General features: G+C 46.0%; 1 protein-coding gene across 1 annotated transcript in view; it reads left to right on the top strand.

Moving 5' to 3' along the window:
* Window positions 1-17,379, top strand: part of LOC147683539 (kyphoscoliosis peptidase-like) — a 462,798-nt gene that overhangs the window by 362,589 nt on the left and 82,830 nt on the right. The window contains exon 14 of the mRNA XM_086943931.1: window positions 3,972-4,162. Within this exon, the coding sequence (XP_086800057.1) occupies window positions 3,972-4,162 (191 nt within the window). The remainder of the gene's footprint in view (window positions 1-3,971; window positions 4,163-17,379) is intronic.

Raw genomic sequence — 17,379 nt, 5'->3', positions numbered from 1 at the left:
TCAATTCCACTGCGGTAGCTTGGGGCGAGCGGGAAGGCACCCGAAAGCTAGGTGTGAAGTAGAAGTGCAGCACACACACACACTGAGACAGGAAACTCACGCAATAAAATGACACCACACCAGCTAGTCGTTTTAAAATAAGATGCTTTTTTCTACATTTGTCTCATTGCAGGTATGTAATTCATTATTATATACCAAGCATCAATTCATCAGGCAACATTTCATTGTAGAAGCATAGGTAAAACCATTCCTTTAAAGATCAACCAACATTTCAGTGTATAGGCATATGCATCCACATTGGCCTAAGCAGATTCAGTAAAAACAGCTCTTCATGGGTCACTTCGAGATGGAACATTTCCTAGTTGTCATTGAGTACATTACATTATAAACCAAGGCTTAGGAATGGATCATTAAAACACATGAACCCCTACTTGTATGGCACATCAATAACATAAACCAGGATTCCTGCTCAAGGACAGGCTGCAGTGAACACTCCCTTAGCCAGGGGTTAACTTTAGCACCAAAACAGTTAATACTAAAGGCTATTGCCCAGTTCAGGGGTCCTTAGTCCCTTCCCCCCAGTTCCAGTCCGTTATCCGGTTACCTAGGGCCAACGGACGTGGAAGGGAAGGGCGCGGCCACTTCGGCCAATGTCGGCGCAGCTTTTGAGGGGGCCGGGCCCCAGAGCCAATCCGAGCTCGCTTTCCTGGGGGCTCGGCCACGCTACCAATCGGTGCTGGCGGGGGCGTGGCCTGTGACCCCATCACGTGATGGTGGCTCCTGGCTATGCTAGGCCCGGCGCGGCCTACCACAGCACTGCAGGGTTCTCCTCCTGGCTCCAGGTGCTGCCGCGAGGGTGAAGGCTGCAGCGGGGTCCATGCAAGTGGAGCGCCGGGGCTGCGGCGGTGACGACAGGCCCCCAGGTGCCTCCGGATGGCACGAACAGCTCCGGCGGTGAGTTTAGCCCCGCACTAGCGCTTCGCCTTCACAGCTCTTTGAGGGGTCAAGAGGCAGACCAGCGCTTCCCAGGGCTCAGTACTACGCAGCAGGTACCGGGCAGTGGCGGTGAGGGGCAGCAGCGCTTAGATGGCAGTAATGCAGGCCACAGCTCTAGCGGTGACACAGGTGAGACCAGGGCTGCGGCGGTGAGTCAGGCATGCAGCGCTTCAATGGGCACAGCGCTTCCAGTGGCAGGGTGGCGCTTTGCAATTATAGCGCTTACGGTTTCACAGCGCTTTGGGCACAAGGGCAGTCTCTTGTATTTCTGGGCAGCCCAGGGGCAGGACAGCTGATGCAGGACAGCACAGGGGGGCACTGGTATGGCAGGGAAGCGCTTGGATGGTGCAGCGCTGTTACCTGGTTGGTCCCCCAGCAGTCCTCGCTGTAGGTAAATGGTTCCTTGCGGCGCTTGATGGTTCCTGCGCCCTTCTTAGGCAGTTTCTTGGAGGGCAAAAGAAGGGGGGTTGAGTTGCTGGCTCAGATGCAGGCTGGTTTCCTTGGCTCACTGGGGGTGGTTCTCTGGGTTGTTCCCCAACACTGGGCCAGATCAGTGGGTTTGGTAGAGTCCCTCACCTAACTTAGAAAACAGTGCCTAGGCCCAGTCAATTCCAGTGGTGTAGGTTCCTCCCCTAGGCCCTACCACCTAAACTCCTGCAGAGGTACCCCCAGGTCCAGCGATGCCCCAACTGACAGGCAGGTTTCCCTCCTTTCCCCTTATACCCCTAGGTCAGGTGACCACTCTCTGAAGTCGGCAAAGTGTAACCCCTCCCCTATTCCGGAAGGTTCCAGGAGCTTCCACCGTCTAGGCTATGGGCAGAAATGGCAGGATGGCAGTGCTACTGTATCCTAATGTCCCAACCTGCTCCTGACTACTAGTGCGTGACTAAGAAGGCCACTCCGCAGTAGCAGGGGCCAGTGGCAGCCATGTTGTTGGGAGAGAGCACCTGCACCTTAGCACTGATTGGCAGTGGTAAGGCGCCCAGAGACCTAGGTCCAACAAAAAAGGATGGTGGAAAAAACAAGGCAAGGGCGAAAAAAACGGGGTAAGACCACCCTAGGGATGACAGGTCTAACAAACACTCTGATGCAACAAGGTCACCTCTGATGGAGTATTGCAGCACATGTGCACTAGGCCCTCTGGGAGGCTGTCTGACTGAGTTTGAGGTCGCAAACTCAGTGGTGCTCACTAGTACCACACAGAAGCATCACCCATTATTTTTTATTATTATTGTGAACAGTGTTTAAACGCCACTGGAAAAGCCTGTGGGCACCTTTACGCTTAGCAGTGTAAAAGGTATCGTAACACTGATCCCTAGCTATAGAGTGTCTCGACGGATCTGTTTTTCATGACATTAATATGCATCTTATGTGTAGTCTTTAGCTGTGTGTTCATTAAGATACCATTTTTAAAGTGAACCACCGACTGAAGTGCTAGCGTTTTTTGACTTGTTACGCTGGGCTCCTCTCGAAAAAGTTCACTGAAAGCTTGAGATTTCAATGCATTCTTAGATGTCTTTTTATACAGACCAGCGACTTTGCCTGGTTATAATAGCCATTTGTTCTAAGAATTTGCTGATATATAGAAAGACAATAATTTCTTGACGCATGAATGTCAGTGCAACTTGGGAACTGTGAGTTTCCTTTTTAATTTTGGGGCATTGGAGTTAATTAGAGTGCGCACATTTTAAATGTTCTAATACTCTTGTGGAGCAACAAAAGTAAATTCCTTTTGCTTTTCCTAGGCCTACTATCTTAGAGGATGGGAATTCTCCAATTAGGACAGGAATGGTTTGGGGGAAAAGCCTGCAGCTCGTAAAACTCGAGCAGTAGAATCAAACTTAAATGGATGCCTGAAATGGGTGAAAAGAGATGCAAGTGTCTGGCCACATTCCATAATTACCCCTTTTCCATGCTAACTTGAAATGAAAATCTACTCCTGTCCTCCCAGTTCTTTCTTAAAATTCTTTTTTTTTTAACTCTTTTTATTAAACATGCTCATCGTACAGTGTAAAGTGTGACAATACAAAGCAGGTACAGAAGTGCACTGTGACATAACTGTTATCACTTACAATTTGGACAATTGTTTTCGTACAGCATGTTTTGATTCTCCTTTGTTTCCAGTTGTTCTTGAAATGGTTGAAGGGCTTTGTTTATTGGTACTATCCATTCCTATCCGGTTTTTCATTTCTTCACTTCTATTTACGTCTCCTCTCTACTTATCTCATCCATTTCGTTTTTGAATTAACATTTTAGGCTGGCCCAAAAGGTCAGAAAGCAAGACCAATTACTGAATGAGTATGTATATTTAGTTCCCTTCTTTAGGGCCCGACTGATCGTTCTGCCCCCCCCCCCCCCCCCATATTTTCCCTGCTAGGCTGCAGACTAGGGGGCTGCTTACAGACCTGAGTGTGCTGTTATGACGCAACCATGTCCTTTTGGCGCCATTCTAGTAGCAACCTCCTGTAGTGTGGAGATGGTTTGAACGTTTTCAGAAGGACTGCTTTTGTTTTGCAACAGTCCTTGAGCATGAGACGCAATATTATGAAGTGTTTAAATCAAAGGCACGGAGTTTGTCCTCCCTTGGGTCTATCCTGTGAAATATATTAACTTTTCAGATTGCAAGAACAAGAGAGTGTTCTTCTTTTATCACCAGCCCGGACCTGGTGTGCGAAAACCACATATTCTACATTTGAGAAAAGCAAATTCCATATAAAGTGGCTGTGGGTGGAGATTCTCTGTATAGTATTAAATTACATCGAAAAACAAATATGTTGTGTTTGAATGCAATGAAAACCCGTTTTCCTTTGTCTGACAATCTGTAATTTGAAAGATGTGATTATGGAGCAGTGAATGGTTGCCTCCTAAGTGGATGGACGTGATGGGGCCTGACTCCTGTTTACGCAGTTTTAGAAACAAAGTTAATTTGACTTCCTGTTTACTAAAGCAATGTAAACTCCTTTTTTCCTTTGCAGATTCAATGAGTTCTATTTCCTAACTCATCCATCCCTTTTCATCGAGGATCACTTCCCTGAAGAGGAGGACTGGCAGCTGCTGAGCCCAGCTCTGTCTCTGAAGCATTTTGAGAACCACATACATCATCAACCTGACTTTTACGATGTGGGGCTCCTGACCTCATGCCCTGATACACCAATTATCAAAACAGGTACATAATACTTAAGAAACCTATTAGAGAAAGGTGAAAGGGCTAGGTTTCATTTGATAAATCTTTCAATTTCTTTTTAGTGATGGCGATTTTCCCGGTTATTGTGAAGGAATAACTAAAATTCTAGTAAGGACAAATTTGTGAAGATTATGTTTGAACTCATTACATTACTACTAACAGGATTCAATTTAATGACTGCATTTTCCATAACATAGCTTTGTTTCAAAAAAAGAAACGCGACTAGCACCACTATTCTGCCCTGAGAGCCCCAGTAAGCCGCTTGTCTGCTTGCTTTCCCCCTTTTCCTTTTTAGGTCTCGCCTACGCAGCAAAAAATACCTTTTCCGATCGCCATGGCTTTTCACCCAAACACGTGCACGCCTTCCATTGCCTTCAAAGGCAACGCGTGCACGTGAGGCGATTTACTTGCGGGATTGAGCGCCGCCATATGGCAGCAATGATCACCCCGCAAGTAAATCGCGCAGGCCACCTCCTCCCCCCTGCTTCTAGCGCATGCACACACAACTCCAGGGCTTGTTATTTTTTTGTAACTTTAAGTGCAAGGCGCGCGTGTGGCATATGCTTGTTGGAACTGGCCCGGCATCTGAGGACTTCTTGTTTAGGGATGCAATTGATAATAAAGGAGGCACAGCCTACCATCTCCGTTTCTTGAATCGACATTTCGTAGTGTTTCGCTGCAGCCACAGGGTAAGGACAACAGTAAGAGCCCTGAGTCTGAACAGAGGAGGGCCGCAGTGCACATAACATGGTGACGGTACATTTTATGAGGACTGTTGTAAACCATTCTCAGCATTTAGATTTGGTAGGAGCAGCCACTACCTAAGGATTATTGCGAAAGCAGAAGGAAGTTAAACCATATTTCTGATATGAAGTTATCGATCCTTAATCAATAGATCATGTTTCCCCATAAATCTGACCTTCGTGGTAATGGGTCATTCACAGTTGTATTACAGGAACCCCCGATCAGCCGCCTGGAGTCCCGGGGCTGGTGGCGTGGCAGCTAGAATACCAAATAAAGTATTATCTGAGCCTCTGTGCAAGCCTGCTCACTGCCCTCTTTAATGCAATCCATCAAAACGCCACTATTCCGAGCCGCTGCAGGCAGTACCCTGGTGCCCCCTGTATAATAAAGGCGGCCACATGAAGGAATCACAGTGTCAGGGGTTGAGGTGACAGTCTTTGCCACATCATTATCTTTACATTTAAAGGATTTGAGCACAACCAAGTAGAGAGTCCAGCGGCCGCAGACAGTCACGTCTATATTGCTGTTCTGTGGGGTTCAGCGCTGCGTCTCATACCGCAGAGAGAGGTGACTCATACCAAAAAATAGGGATTGATACTGCTGCTGTGCTAAAAGGACAGTGGAAATACTGGAGTTGGTGCATTTGCTGAGAGCAAAAACCGAGAAAAAGCCTCGAGCAAGGCTGCATCCTGGCCCCATGGTTATTTGACCTCTCTCTATATGAATGATTTATTGCACCTGCTTGACAACAACAACTCCTTTCCCTCAAGAGAACTGCCCACAAGAACGACTTTGTTTGTTCCATAAAACAAGTACTGGCCTTCCACATTGATTAACTCGCCTAGATTCATTTCTAATACTCATTTTATGTCTGTCAACATAAACCCAAAGTAATGACATTGATAAAGCCTATGGAAAATGTAATGACCAGTTTTTAAGGCTTTTCAAACAAAATTAAATTCAATGTTAGGTCATAGTGCTATTGCTTATAAGAGGGACACGTAATGATTGGCTGAACATTATCAGAGTTAACTCATTAAGAACTATTGTTAACATTTGTCAATTTACACAACAGGTCGCAGTACACCCGGAAATGGGTCAGCTAGCAGCGGCTGAACAAGAAGGGTTTGTTGAAGAGTATTCTCTTTTAGGAGATCTAATATCCGAGAAGAATTTACTGTAAAATCTATCTCTATGCACATTTGTTTAGCCTCACAGAGCATGCCTATGTTAATTATATGAATATTTTAGTAACACATTTTGAGCTGCAGAATGTTTGGGGGATCCTTTGATAACTAGGATCCAGACCTTTCTTGCGTCCCTCTGAATGGTATGCAACACTTTTTATTATAACTTTTTAACATAATGCACAGCAGCCACAATGCTCTACAACATAGCCCAAAATTCTGCCTAAACACATAAGGTCCCAAAGGTGAGACCTATTGGTTATGCCAATGCTTGTTTGAAGTGGATTCCTATTTAGGGGATTATTTGGAGAATACTCTGTAGACCGCTGGTCCATCAGGTCAACAAAACCTGTGGCCTCCACTGCCCCGGTGAAAGAATACCCGCCATGGCTGGATGCCTCACTTGCCTGACATGGATAAAAAAACACTTCAGTGCAGCTGACGGGGAATCAATTGTGATTCTCCCAATCTACAAAGTTTTTTGTTTTTCTGTAACAATACTCCAAAGTGGAACTTTGTTACTGAAAAACAAAATCGGCGACCTTGACTATAGGAAAGTAGGATCTGCTTTTATGGTCATCCCCACTTTTTGCTGGTGTCATTATGTTTTACTGACTCATCCGACTGGGATCCTGCTAATCAGGACCCCAGTCTCTATGCTTCTCCCCTAAATTGGACATGGTGGTTACTTAAGCACACTCAAGATTGGCTACTGGTGTACCCTTGTAAGTCCCTAATATATGGTACTAAGGTACCCAGGGCATAGATTCCCCAAGGGTCTCCCATTGGCTGGAGCATGTATTATGCCATCCATGAGAGACTGCTCAAATTGTGACTACTGGCCTGCCATTGCAGGCTGAGTTAGTTGGTGCTAGCACGCAATTCAACAGATATAAGTTTCCTTATATCTGAGGTCACTGCACTTAAAACCTATAAGTCACCCCTAAGGCAGGCATTTCAATCCTGAAGGCAGGGTGCTCGGTTATAAGTGTGAGGGTGCCCCTGCATGAGCAGGACACCCCTGCATCCTTTGGAGTCAATTCTCCCAGGTTGTAATTGTATCAGCTCTTGCAATACATAGAGTGGGCATGCATCATTATGCGATGAGCATCTCTAAACTGGCAGTACCAAACCCTATCGTATTTGGTATAAAACATGCAGGAATCATACCACCACACCATAAACGGCCACACCGTAAACGGTGTGGAAGGTATGATTTCATGCACTGTAAAGCTCCTCTGGAAGGCCCCCAGTGCTCCCGGTACCAGTCTTCTAGACCAAACTATGGTTGTTGCCGACCAGAGACACGATTCTGCCCTCCTGCTGCTGAGCCAAGCTCGAGCAGGGGAAGGCAGGACAATAGATTTCTTGTCACAGGGAGGTTTGACCACCTCCCAGACAGGACTTAGTTGATTGGGAAAGGGTGGGGGTGCTTGCCAGCGCCAGTAGGCTGATTTAAAGGGCACATGGCGCCCTCCTTCCATACTCCAATTGAAACCAGTTCAGGGAGCCATTGGCACCTGCTTTGGTGCAAAACTGAGCAAACGACATGGGAGTATCCTTCTCAAGGTCCAGCCCCTCCTCTGAGAGGGACCCTTGAATCGTCTCAGCCCTTTCATTAGGGTATTTAAGGGCTTACCTGTGGGTAGGTCCCTGGATTCATTATGGGACAAGATTCAGATTCAATATCACTTCAATTTCAACTGTCTGGGCACTTTGGACATTGCTGGTCTTTGCTTTGGGTACCGGGACTGCACTTGGAAGACTCCTGCTGCTCCTAGTCTCGTCGTCCTGTAAGTTTGCTGCAACGTCTGTACCTGCGTTCCATACAAGTTCTTCACAAGGCCTGTGGACATCCAAGACACCCGAAGGAATCTTCTTTGGAGTGACGGAGTCATTCCCCTGCATCTGCAGACAGAGCATCGAAGCTGACCGGTCTGCTGCTCCTGCGCTCCTACGGACTGCTAAAGGCTCAGCAACACAGGTGGTGGTTCTGCAACTCCAGTGAGGCCTGCACTGTCTTTCTAGCAAGTTAGAGGTTAGTATCTCTCGTTTGAACCACTGGAGCACTACCCTTCTGCACCCCATCGACTTGCTATTGCCCAGGCTTGTTGACTCTCTCCTCCAGAGATCTTTGGGCTCCAAGAAGATCCATCCTCAAGCATCTCCTGTAGCCTAGATCTTCCCCTGCACCACATCCTTTGCACGTGGGCCTTCATCCTTGGCTGAGCTGCTCGAGGTTCTCTTGCGACTCCATTGCTTCCGGTCTCGGGCCCTCTTGAGGGTCTTCTTTGGCTCCAGTGGGCTCCCCTGATTGCTAGAGTCCTACTTTGATGTTCCTGCTTGCGGTGAGACACTTAGACCTTGCTGGTCCCGACACTGCACCTTTTTCAACAACAACGCTGTTTGCCCCTGCCAAGGCTTGTTGGTGCCCCTGCCAAACACCGACCCCTTGGCACTCGACATCCGACGTGGAACAGCTTGTAGATGGCTCCTGGTCTTCCTCAGCATTGCCTGTTCCATACCTCTGCAAATTCAAGGGCACTGTCAACTCTCCTGCATGCCCAACATCAGTGGGCATTTGTCTTCCGTGCCTCCTGGTCACTCATGAGTGGCATAGAATCTGTCCCCACTGCTTGCAGGTACCTCTCATCTTGAATCCACATTTGGGTTCCACTGGACACTTTCACCTTCTTCACCAGCTGCATCTTTTCTGAAGTCCTCCATTGTGGTCTACAGCTGTTTCCGACATCACTTTGCACATATGCTTCCAGCTTCCCTGCTGTAGGTATCCTGGTTCCTGGGGAATCCATAGGTGGGATGACTCTCCAACCTTCCATCTTCCACGGGGTTTCTTCACGGTGCGCTTGGAAGGGTCCTTCTTTAAAATTGCAACCGCAACTTACCCATAGACTTCCATTGAGTACACAATTGTGTTCCCTCTCTGCACATGTCCTCCTTAGGGTTCCTAGATACTCACCTTGGGTGGTTTGTTGGGTCCCCGACTCTTCTACATCTTCTGGGCCCATTCTTGGGTTAAGTTGTGGCTTGCATTCCATTATTTTAGTGTATGGTTTGGTCTACCCCTCAGGACCACTGTGTATTCTGTGCTATTTACTTATTCTATTGACAAAGTATTGTGTGTATTGTGTTTGTATCTCCGGGTAGGAGATACTGTAATGTGTTAGTGAGTGTTAATTATAAATACATATTTTTTATAACTGCACTCTGTGGTTCTTTTTTCATTTAACTCATACCATAAGATTAAGTGCTGGTAAAACAAGCTGCTTTACACTTCGTCTGGACTAAGCCTTAAGGCTGCTCTCCACAGCTACCACTTAGGAAGATTTCTTTCAGAGACCACTAAAATCACCAGCCTCCTACATTGACATTCAGGAAATGTACTTCCTGTACGACAGAGATATTTCTGTTGTCTCCTTTTTAGTTCCACCAGACTATTCATGCAAGTCCCAGAAAGGTAATATTTTTAGAAAAATGTGCCTCAAAAGGATCCCCTAAATAGGTTGGTCATTCTGATGCACATTGACAGAGAGCTGTGAGCCGAATGGATGGTTGGTTAAAGGTTTCTGACATTAGAGCCACCTGAGGCTCCACCACCAGAAATGTAGTTCTTCACCGACCTCTAAATGGGGTAGGAGAGCTGCAAGTTTACTGGACAGTACATCCACAGCTTTTCACAGGTGCACCACATCCGCCAAACACAAAAATCCACCTTAGTCACAACTTCTTCCTAAAAATTCATCTACCACTACAGAACCATCTTCATGATGATTGACTCTCTGCTGATCTTGCAAAGGGTCACAGCACTGAAACATTAGGGTCAAACATTTATATTTGTTTCAGAAATCGCAACTGATCTAATACAGCTCATTTGGTTCCAACAAAAATGGAATCTAGGAAGAATGATCATTGTCTTTTTGTTTCGTCTTGACTGTTGCTTCATGACAGCTAGGACAATCATCATACATCAGAGGCAAATATTCGGTTTTGTCCAAAGCTAACTCACCAGAAACAAGGCCTTTTCATTAATTGTTTTCAAATCAAATATGCTTAATGTAAGTCACCTAACCAATCCCAATTCCAGCCAAGAATGCTTTTGATGTCATAGTACCTCAGGTGGAATAAGCACCACAAAGGTACAAATCAATACCCTCCTGTTGCATCAGTCAGTGGGAAAAGAAAAAGAGGCAAACTGTTTAAGTCACCATTTACTGGTTAGCTGAGGACTGAGGCTCCTTGGTAATCATCTAACATTCATTTGGACATTGCAGCATTCCTCCAGAAAACTGCAATTCAACATAGACTGAACTCTCTGTCGCAAAAGAAAAAGCCTGCTGCTCACTCCTAGCCGGCCACCCAATCAAAATCCCTCAATGCATGATGTAAGACATTACATTGTTTGCTTACATGATATTCACATAAGAGACCAGGCCATTCTAGGCAGCGTCACCGAAAACAACTTTAACACTTATGGCCTCATTAGGATGGCGGACGGACCTTCCTCCGTCCGCCACCCCAGAGTAGGAGGGATCGTCCGCAGGGGCAGCTGCGGTCCCTCCGTGCAGATTAGGATGTGACCGCCACCGCGCGGTGCCTGACGCTTTGTGCATGCAAACGCAGGGGGGTACCATAGGTACCCCCCATGTGCAACCCCCACCCCCTGTCACCCTGGGGGCCCGCAACGGGCCCCCAAAGAAATCTCCGTATGCCTTTCCATGGCGGAGAAGCCGCCGCGGAAAGGCATCTCTTTACCCCCATCCTAATATGGCTGGCGGTGTCTGTTAGACACCACCTCCATATTAGAGCTTTTCCACCACGGTCGTAAGGCGACCGCGGCGGAAAAGTGATGGACGGTCTTCCTGACCCCCCAGCCATCCTAATCTGGCGGGGGGTCTTTGAAGGTTCCACAGCGGTTATTCCGCTACCTCCGGGCCGGCGAACACTTCCGCCGGCCAGGAGGATGCGGAAAAAACGCAATCCTAATAAGACCCTTAGTTCGCTAGCCTTATCTGAGTATTCTTTTTATTTTGATGGGTTCTGGATTGGTATTTCTTGCACAGGCCTGGGAAAAGGCTGCAAACCAAAGGATGCACGCCAACCACTGTTATCTGTATTTTTTTCCACTAGCCTTGCTGTTCATTTTAGTTGCAGCAGCACATTGGGAAATGGCTTCAACCAGATTTGTTGATGACAATAACAGTGAAAAGGCATAATTTCCAGTTTCTTTTTATTTATTTATGTGTGGAGTTTTATGTAGCACAAACATACCCCATCTGGGTTTCAGAGTGCTGTACATATAGCAGTCAAGCCATACATATAGGAAAAAGGAAAGAACAAATAACAGTCAAGATAGAAAAAGCAAAGAGGTGAACAAATACAGTATATCATTCAGCATAGCAGATCTAAGATCCGGGGGAGCCTACCAGAAAATAGAAAGTTGAGAAAATTCAGAAATACTAGTTTAGGACTCTATGTATCAGACTTTTTACACTTTTTTTTTAGGGGATAGTCGAGGTGTTTGTCCTAGTTTCAGGAGATAACAAAATTCCATATTTATTGGCCAAGGCAGGAGAAGAAGTGGTTGTAAGTTTTCTTTTGGTTGAACTTTTTTGGTTTCAACAGTGGAGAGTTAGTGCCTCTTAAGGAACGACTGCCCCTGGATATTTCAAGGTTTTATGCCAGGTAGACAGTAGTGCTATGGTCAAGAGCCTTGTGACTCATTCAAGCAATCTTCAGCTGGACTCTTGCTTCAAACAGTAGCCATTTTAAATGTTCAGGTCTGGAGTAATTTCGGGATCCTGTTATGAGCCTAGCAGCTGACTGAGTTCAATGTGGCCTTTAATAGAGCCAGCTTTACTTTGGGTAAGCCTGCAAAAGCAGCACTCCTATAATCGAATTGGGTGATGACCAGGGATTGTACTGCTAACTGAAGGTCATTAGAGGGCAGGATGGGCTTGATTTTCCTTTATGTGTTCATTTTGTAATTGGCTCAGCTGGTGGTTGCACTGATATGGTCTTGCATATTGAGGTATTTGTCCAATGTTATCCCTAAAGATCGAAGAGAGCCAATAATGTAGGGGGTGCAGTTGCGAGCTGTGAGATGCTTGATCCATTCTTCTATGAGGGCACAGTGATTCTGAGGGGGCGATCAAAAGGAATTTCGTTTTGAGGGTGTTAAGCATGCAGTGAGCCCTATGACATAATCGGGTGAGGAGATTTTCAGATACAGTATTGTATCACCAGGGTACATGTGGTAATTGATGTATGACAGTGTCTACATTTTGGTAAGAGATTCCCAAATGTCCTGACTTTCCTTTACCCAGTGAGGAATTTAGCCCTACAGCCCCACTACCTTAGTCATTTACTGTTAAGATACTTTTGTAAAAGAGAACTGAAAGCTTCAATGAAATGTACTCCTTCTACTTAAAATTACAATTGACAGGTGTGAGAAGTTAGCCTGGCATATGATGTCCACTAGTTCTAGTGGGCACCTTGCACCAGTCTAATCAAACCTTATTGATGGTGGTTGTAAAGTCAACCTACAGAAAGCTATCCTAGGGGTAGCAGTGGCGAGCAGTCTTTAGGCTAAGACTTCAGAGAGCGAATAAGCTCGTTGTTTTACCAATTATAATCCCTTGAGTACCAAATGAAAGCACACCACGCAAGGTATATATCAAATATATATGTATTTATTCTAAACACAACCCCTCTGCCCTCATTATGAGGTCAGAGGTAAAAGTACAATACAAGGAACTTAATTAGCATACAATAAGTTGCACAGTAACGTTATGCCCTAGAGGCCTCACAATTCATATACTAAAATAGTAGTATAAGAACCACGTCTGGGATAGAAAGCAGGCCTAGGGCCTGTGGAATCACTGGGGCTTCAAGGAACAATGAAAGGTTGGGAAGTAGGAGGCCCACGGGAGACTTGTGCAGTGTCTAAACACAGCCGCGGGTTACCATTGATTTCTACGGGAAAGGAACAAGTTACAAATTTACAATTTAAGGACATTTCTAAATGAACTACGATGGAACCCTTTTAGACTTAGATACTAGGAGGGCCAATACCCTCGAGACTATCAGAGTACTCGTGTTACCTCACCCATGGAAGCCGGGTGCATAGGTGTCTTTTGGTGTCGGGTTTCGTCATCGATTTCAAGGAAGATCTGCAAAGAAGTCCTGCAGGCGACCAGAGGAAAAGTGTCCAGGTGGATCCAAGGGTCGATCAAAGATCTGAAGAACCTAAAAGCAGAAGGGACAGAATCTGGGTCACTTGCCAGAGGGTGATTTCAGGTGAAAAGGTGAAGTTTGTCTCTTCAGCCACGAGGTCCAAGAGGTGTCGATGACAACCAAGATCTGCTTTCAAGCTTTCCCACAAAGGATCTAGTTGACTGCGGTGTCGGTATCCGGATTGGACCCAACAAGCCTTGGCAAACGCATCCCACGCAGGATATCGAAATTGGCTTCATTGCAGACCAGCAAGGTCTGTGGCACTTCTCCTTTGCAGGGAAGCTGGAGCAAGCCAGGAGCAACCAGAGAAGCAAGCATCATTCAAAATTGGTCTTCTAGGGGGGTCACTAGCCAACGGGCCAGGAACTATGAAGATGCATCAAGCGAAATGCACAAAGCGTGCCTACAGGACACTCGTGGAGTGTGGGCCTCTGAGCTTTGGTGCAAATGGTGCTCGGAGGTGGTGCTTCAAGCACTCCAATGCACAACTTTGGGATACTTCGGGAAGTGAGTGCAGCTTGCAAAATGTAGGAGGTCCAGGAGTTCTGGTCCCACATCTCTCGTTTCGACAACAGGTCTCAGCTTTGCTGTGAGCGAAGGTTGGGATCAGAGATGTCTGGAAGTCTATATCTTGTGTCACAGATTTTTTGGGATCTGGTGGGAGCCTCGAAAATGCAGACCGGCAAAGTTGCTATTGGTGCCTGTTTGAACAGGGTGGTCACTCCTTGACCACAAGGGAGATGTCTTCCGTCTTCCAGTCTCAATGGAATGTCGAAGGTCCAGGATATATGTTTCAGAGTTTCGTCCAGGGTAATCTAATGTCCTAGGGACTGAGATCCTATACTTATACTAAGTTTAGGGGTTGGACTAACTTTAAGGTCCCTCCTATGGGTGGACCTCGGGAGGGGGTGGTTACACCCCTTTCCCTTTGTCCAGTTTCGTGCCAGAGCTGGGGCTGAGTGCCCCAGCAACCGGTTTGAACTGGAAAATGCATGGAGCACCTTGTGTGCCCCAGGGAGACTCTGGAAAGCACTCACTGGATGCAGCCCTACCTGCCCCAATACACTAAAGCCTGTCTGGGGAGGTGGCAGCACCTCCCTGGACAGGAAACCTATTGTCCGGGCCTCCCCTGCCGGAGTTTCATCCAGCAGCAGGAGGGCAGACTCGTGTCTGTGGCAGCAGCATCCATTTTGTGATGCTGAGGCTCTGTTTAACTTTAACCGGGTTTAACGGTGACTACATGTCTTCTCCCTCTAAAAGGGTGGACTGCTACCCCCGCCACCAGAACTGGCGGGGGGTAGTATTCCACAGTGTTTGACACCTTAGACGACATGTTTTGATAAAGCCAAACCAAAGTTAGCATTAACCGTGAGGATTATAATGCACTTAAAAGTATATTGTATGGCTATATCATAGAACAGCTGTTAGGAGATGGTTCCGAAAGCTGCAGAGGGGCTCAGCTCATGCTATAGGCACCCTTTCACATAAAACCAAGCACTCTACCTCCAGGATTGTCGAGGCCTGCCTTAGGAGTGACTTATAGGTGTATATGTGTATATATATATGTATATAGATATAGGTATACTATATCTACGTAAGGGGTGATTACACCACCTTACCCAGGCTGTGAGTAAAACCCTGTGGTGTCAGTTTGGAAGGCAAACCAGGGGTGGCATAGTACATGCTGCAGCCCCTGGTAGGCCTAGGGTGCACCTATGCCATGGGTACCTATGGTACACTATACAGGGGCTCACAAGGGTGACCCAGTACCCAATCTGGTATGTACCTAAAGTACATGGTATCAATTTAGAGAGAGAACAGCTAGGCTGTGGGCCTGATTAGCAGGACCACAGCCATACTAAAGTTGAAAAACCAGAGAATCACAGCAAAAAGTGGGGGTAACCATAGGAAGCAGACCCTAATCTCCTACAGCAGGTTTAAATGCACATATGAAGACTCATATGCAAATTTCCAATTCTATTTCTCAAATTATGGTGGTTAAGCATCTAAAGTCTGAAGACTCCATTGTCAAGAGTTGGTAGGAAAAATGTAAGTATTACGAGTTTACCAGTAGGCCTGGAAACATTACTCCGACAATCCTTTTCTTCTTTGCATTTCTTAATTGTGAGTCATACCAAAGTCATCCCCAGCTTTAGACAGCATGTGCAATGAAAGAGAGAGGTAGCTCTCGGACATATAGATTTATTATTACCTCATCGCCCTTCACCCTTGCTTCCAATACAAAATGAGCCAATTCTGCCTCCCCAGACATCGATTACCATGTCATATTCTAATCAATAAAATACCCCTCCCCATCTTGTTCGTTTTTGTCTCTTTTGTCCTTACTGCATTTGCCAAGTGCGGTGCTGCGGCTAAGAATTCAGGTCTTCGCTTTCTATGTGGTTTTTGGAGGTTGGGCACTGTGGAGCTGGCCTGACTCTCCCTTCTCACGTGGAGAGTGTGCATGTGGCCTGGAGTGATCCCGGTTTTGACATTCTTAAGATCAGCAGTATGGCTGGCACACTCTGGCTGAGGCTGTAATTCCAGGTCAGGAAGACAGCATCGGAATATACCGGCATCGAAGAGCAATAGTGCACTCTTCCAAAATGGCGGCCACATCAGTTTATTAAGTGCTTTTTTTGTGATTGAGTGGCACTTTCTTGATATTTGGTGATAATTTGCCTATGTGGTTTCCATTCTTATTGGTAATTGTTTGGGAATCCAATGATTGGAAGCAAGTATATACTTCACTCAAATTGGTTCTGGGGTCTAGTAACCTTTCCTTTATTATAAGGCTGTTTCTTCTCCACCTTAGATTTTCCATTGTGATACTGGTGGGGAAGTAGGAAAACAAGGCAGCATCTGTGAGGCCTGCCCAAATAACATGACTACATTTGTCCTTCACTGGGAACCAAACACCCAGTTGTAGCGCCTGCCTCTCAGAGGGTAGCGTTGCAGAGGAGTCTGAGGCTTACTCAAGGGAGTTGGTGTGGGCTAGTAATCGCCATTTGCAGATGCGCAAAAATAACACTCAATAATTGATTGTCCAGTCTGTACTTTGCTTTATAAAAGTAAGAGTACATTTAACAAACACACACACTACTCAATACTCTGCCCCAATTTACAAATATACATATACATATACATTACCGTTGTATTCTCTGAAAAAACAACACGTCCCCCACGCTTGAAAACGCTACTTTATCAATTGTGGGGGACTTGTTTTTTTTTTCAGAGAATACGACGAATTGAGGCTCGTAACTCTACCCCGGAGGTGTTTCCCTTATACAACTCGGGTCGCGCTTTACCTTACTTTTATCTCTTGGAACCAAACCACATCTGTTTGTATAAGACATTGCTCTAGGTTATACATAGGTTCAACTGGGAGCACCTGCAATCTGAACCCAAAAGGGATTACTACCTTTAAGTAGGCTACATAGGGCACAGGCGTTTATACTTCCTTCCCGCTTCATTCCTGTGGAGATCGTCTTATACATAGGCCTGTGTGCTCCAGTTCTAGATACGCCTCCTAGAGGTTAGGTTCTGAATATGTGTCTTTTCATAACTTTACGGTTACGTGACCCATTGACACTTTTGAGGATCATTTTTTTGCCTTGAGAAAGTCCGAGTACCAACTCTGTAAGGACAAAACACGTGTTGGCTACAATTTACTTCTGAATACGAACAAGGAATAAAGAAAATCATACAGTCAAACATCGTGATTTGGTCATCTTGTCCTGACAAACTTTGGGTTCATTTTATGTCATTAACTATCCAGTGTGTTTGCTGAATTTTGGTGTACCTTTACATTCTTGTGACTGTCAAGACCCTATATAACCACAATTGTTGAGTGCTTCGCTAACCTTCTTTTTGGCATCACAGATGAAATCACAGGATTACGCATGTACAGCCAGACACCCTAGCAGGAATGTCTGTCAACATAACCCCACTTTGCTTATGACATAACCTTACACAGGTACTTCACATTATATAGGTGACCTTCAGTCCCTCTAA

This window comes from Lissotriton vulgaris, chromosome 11, assembly GCF_964263255.1.
Source record: "Lissotriton vulgaris chromosome 11, aLisVul1.2, whole genome shotgun sequence".
In the NCBI taxonomy this organism is placed as follows: domain Eukaryota; kingdom Metazoa; phylum Chordata; class Amphibia; order Caudata; family Salamandridae; genus Lissotriton; species Lissotriton vulgaris.
The sequence above is the reverse complement of the archived record's forward strand: the minus strand, read 5'-3'. Positions and strand labels throughout refer to the sequence as shown.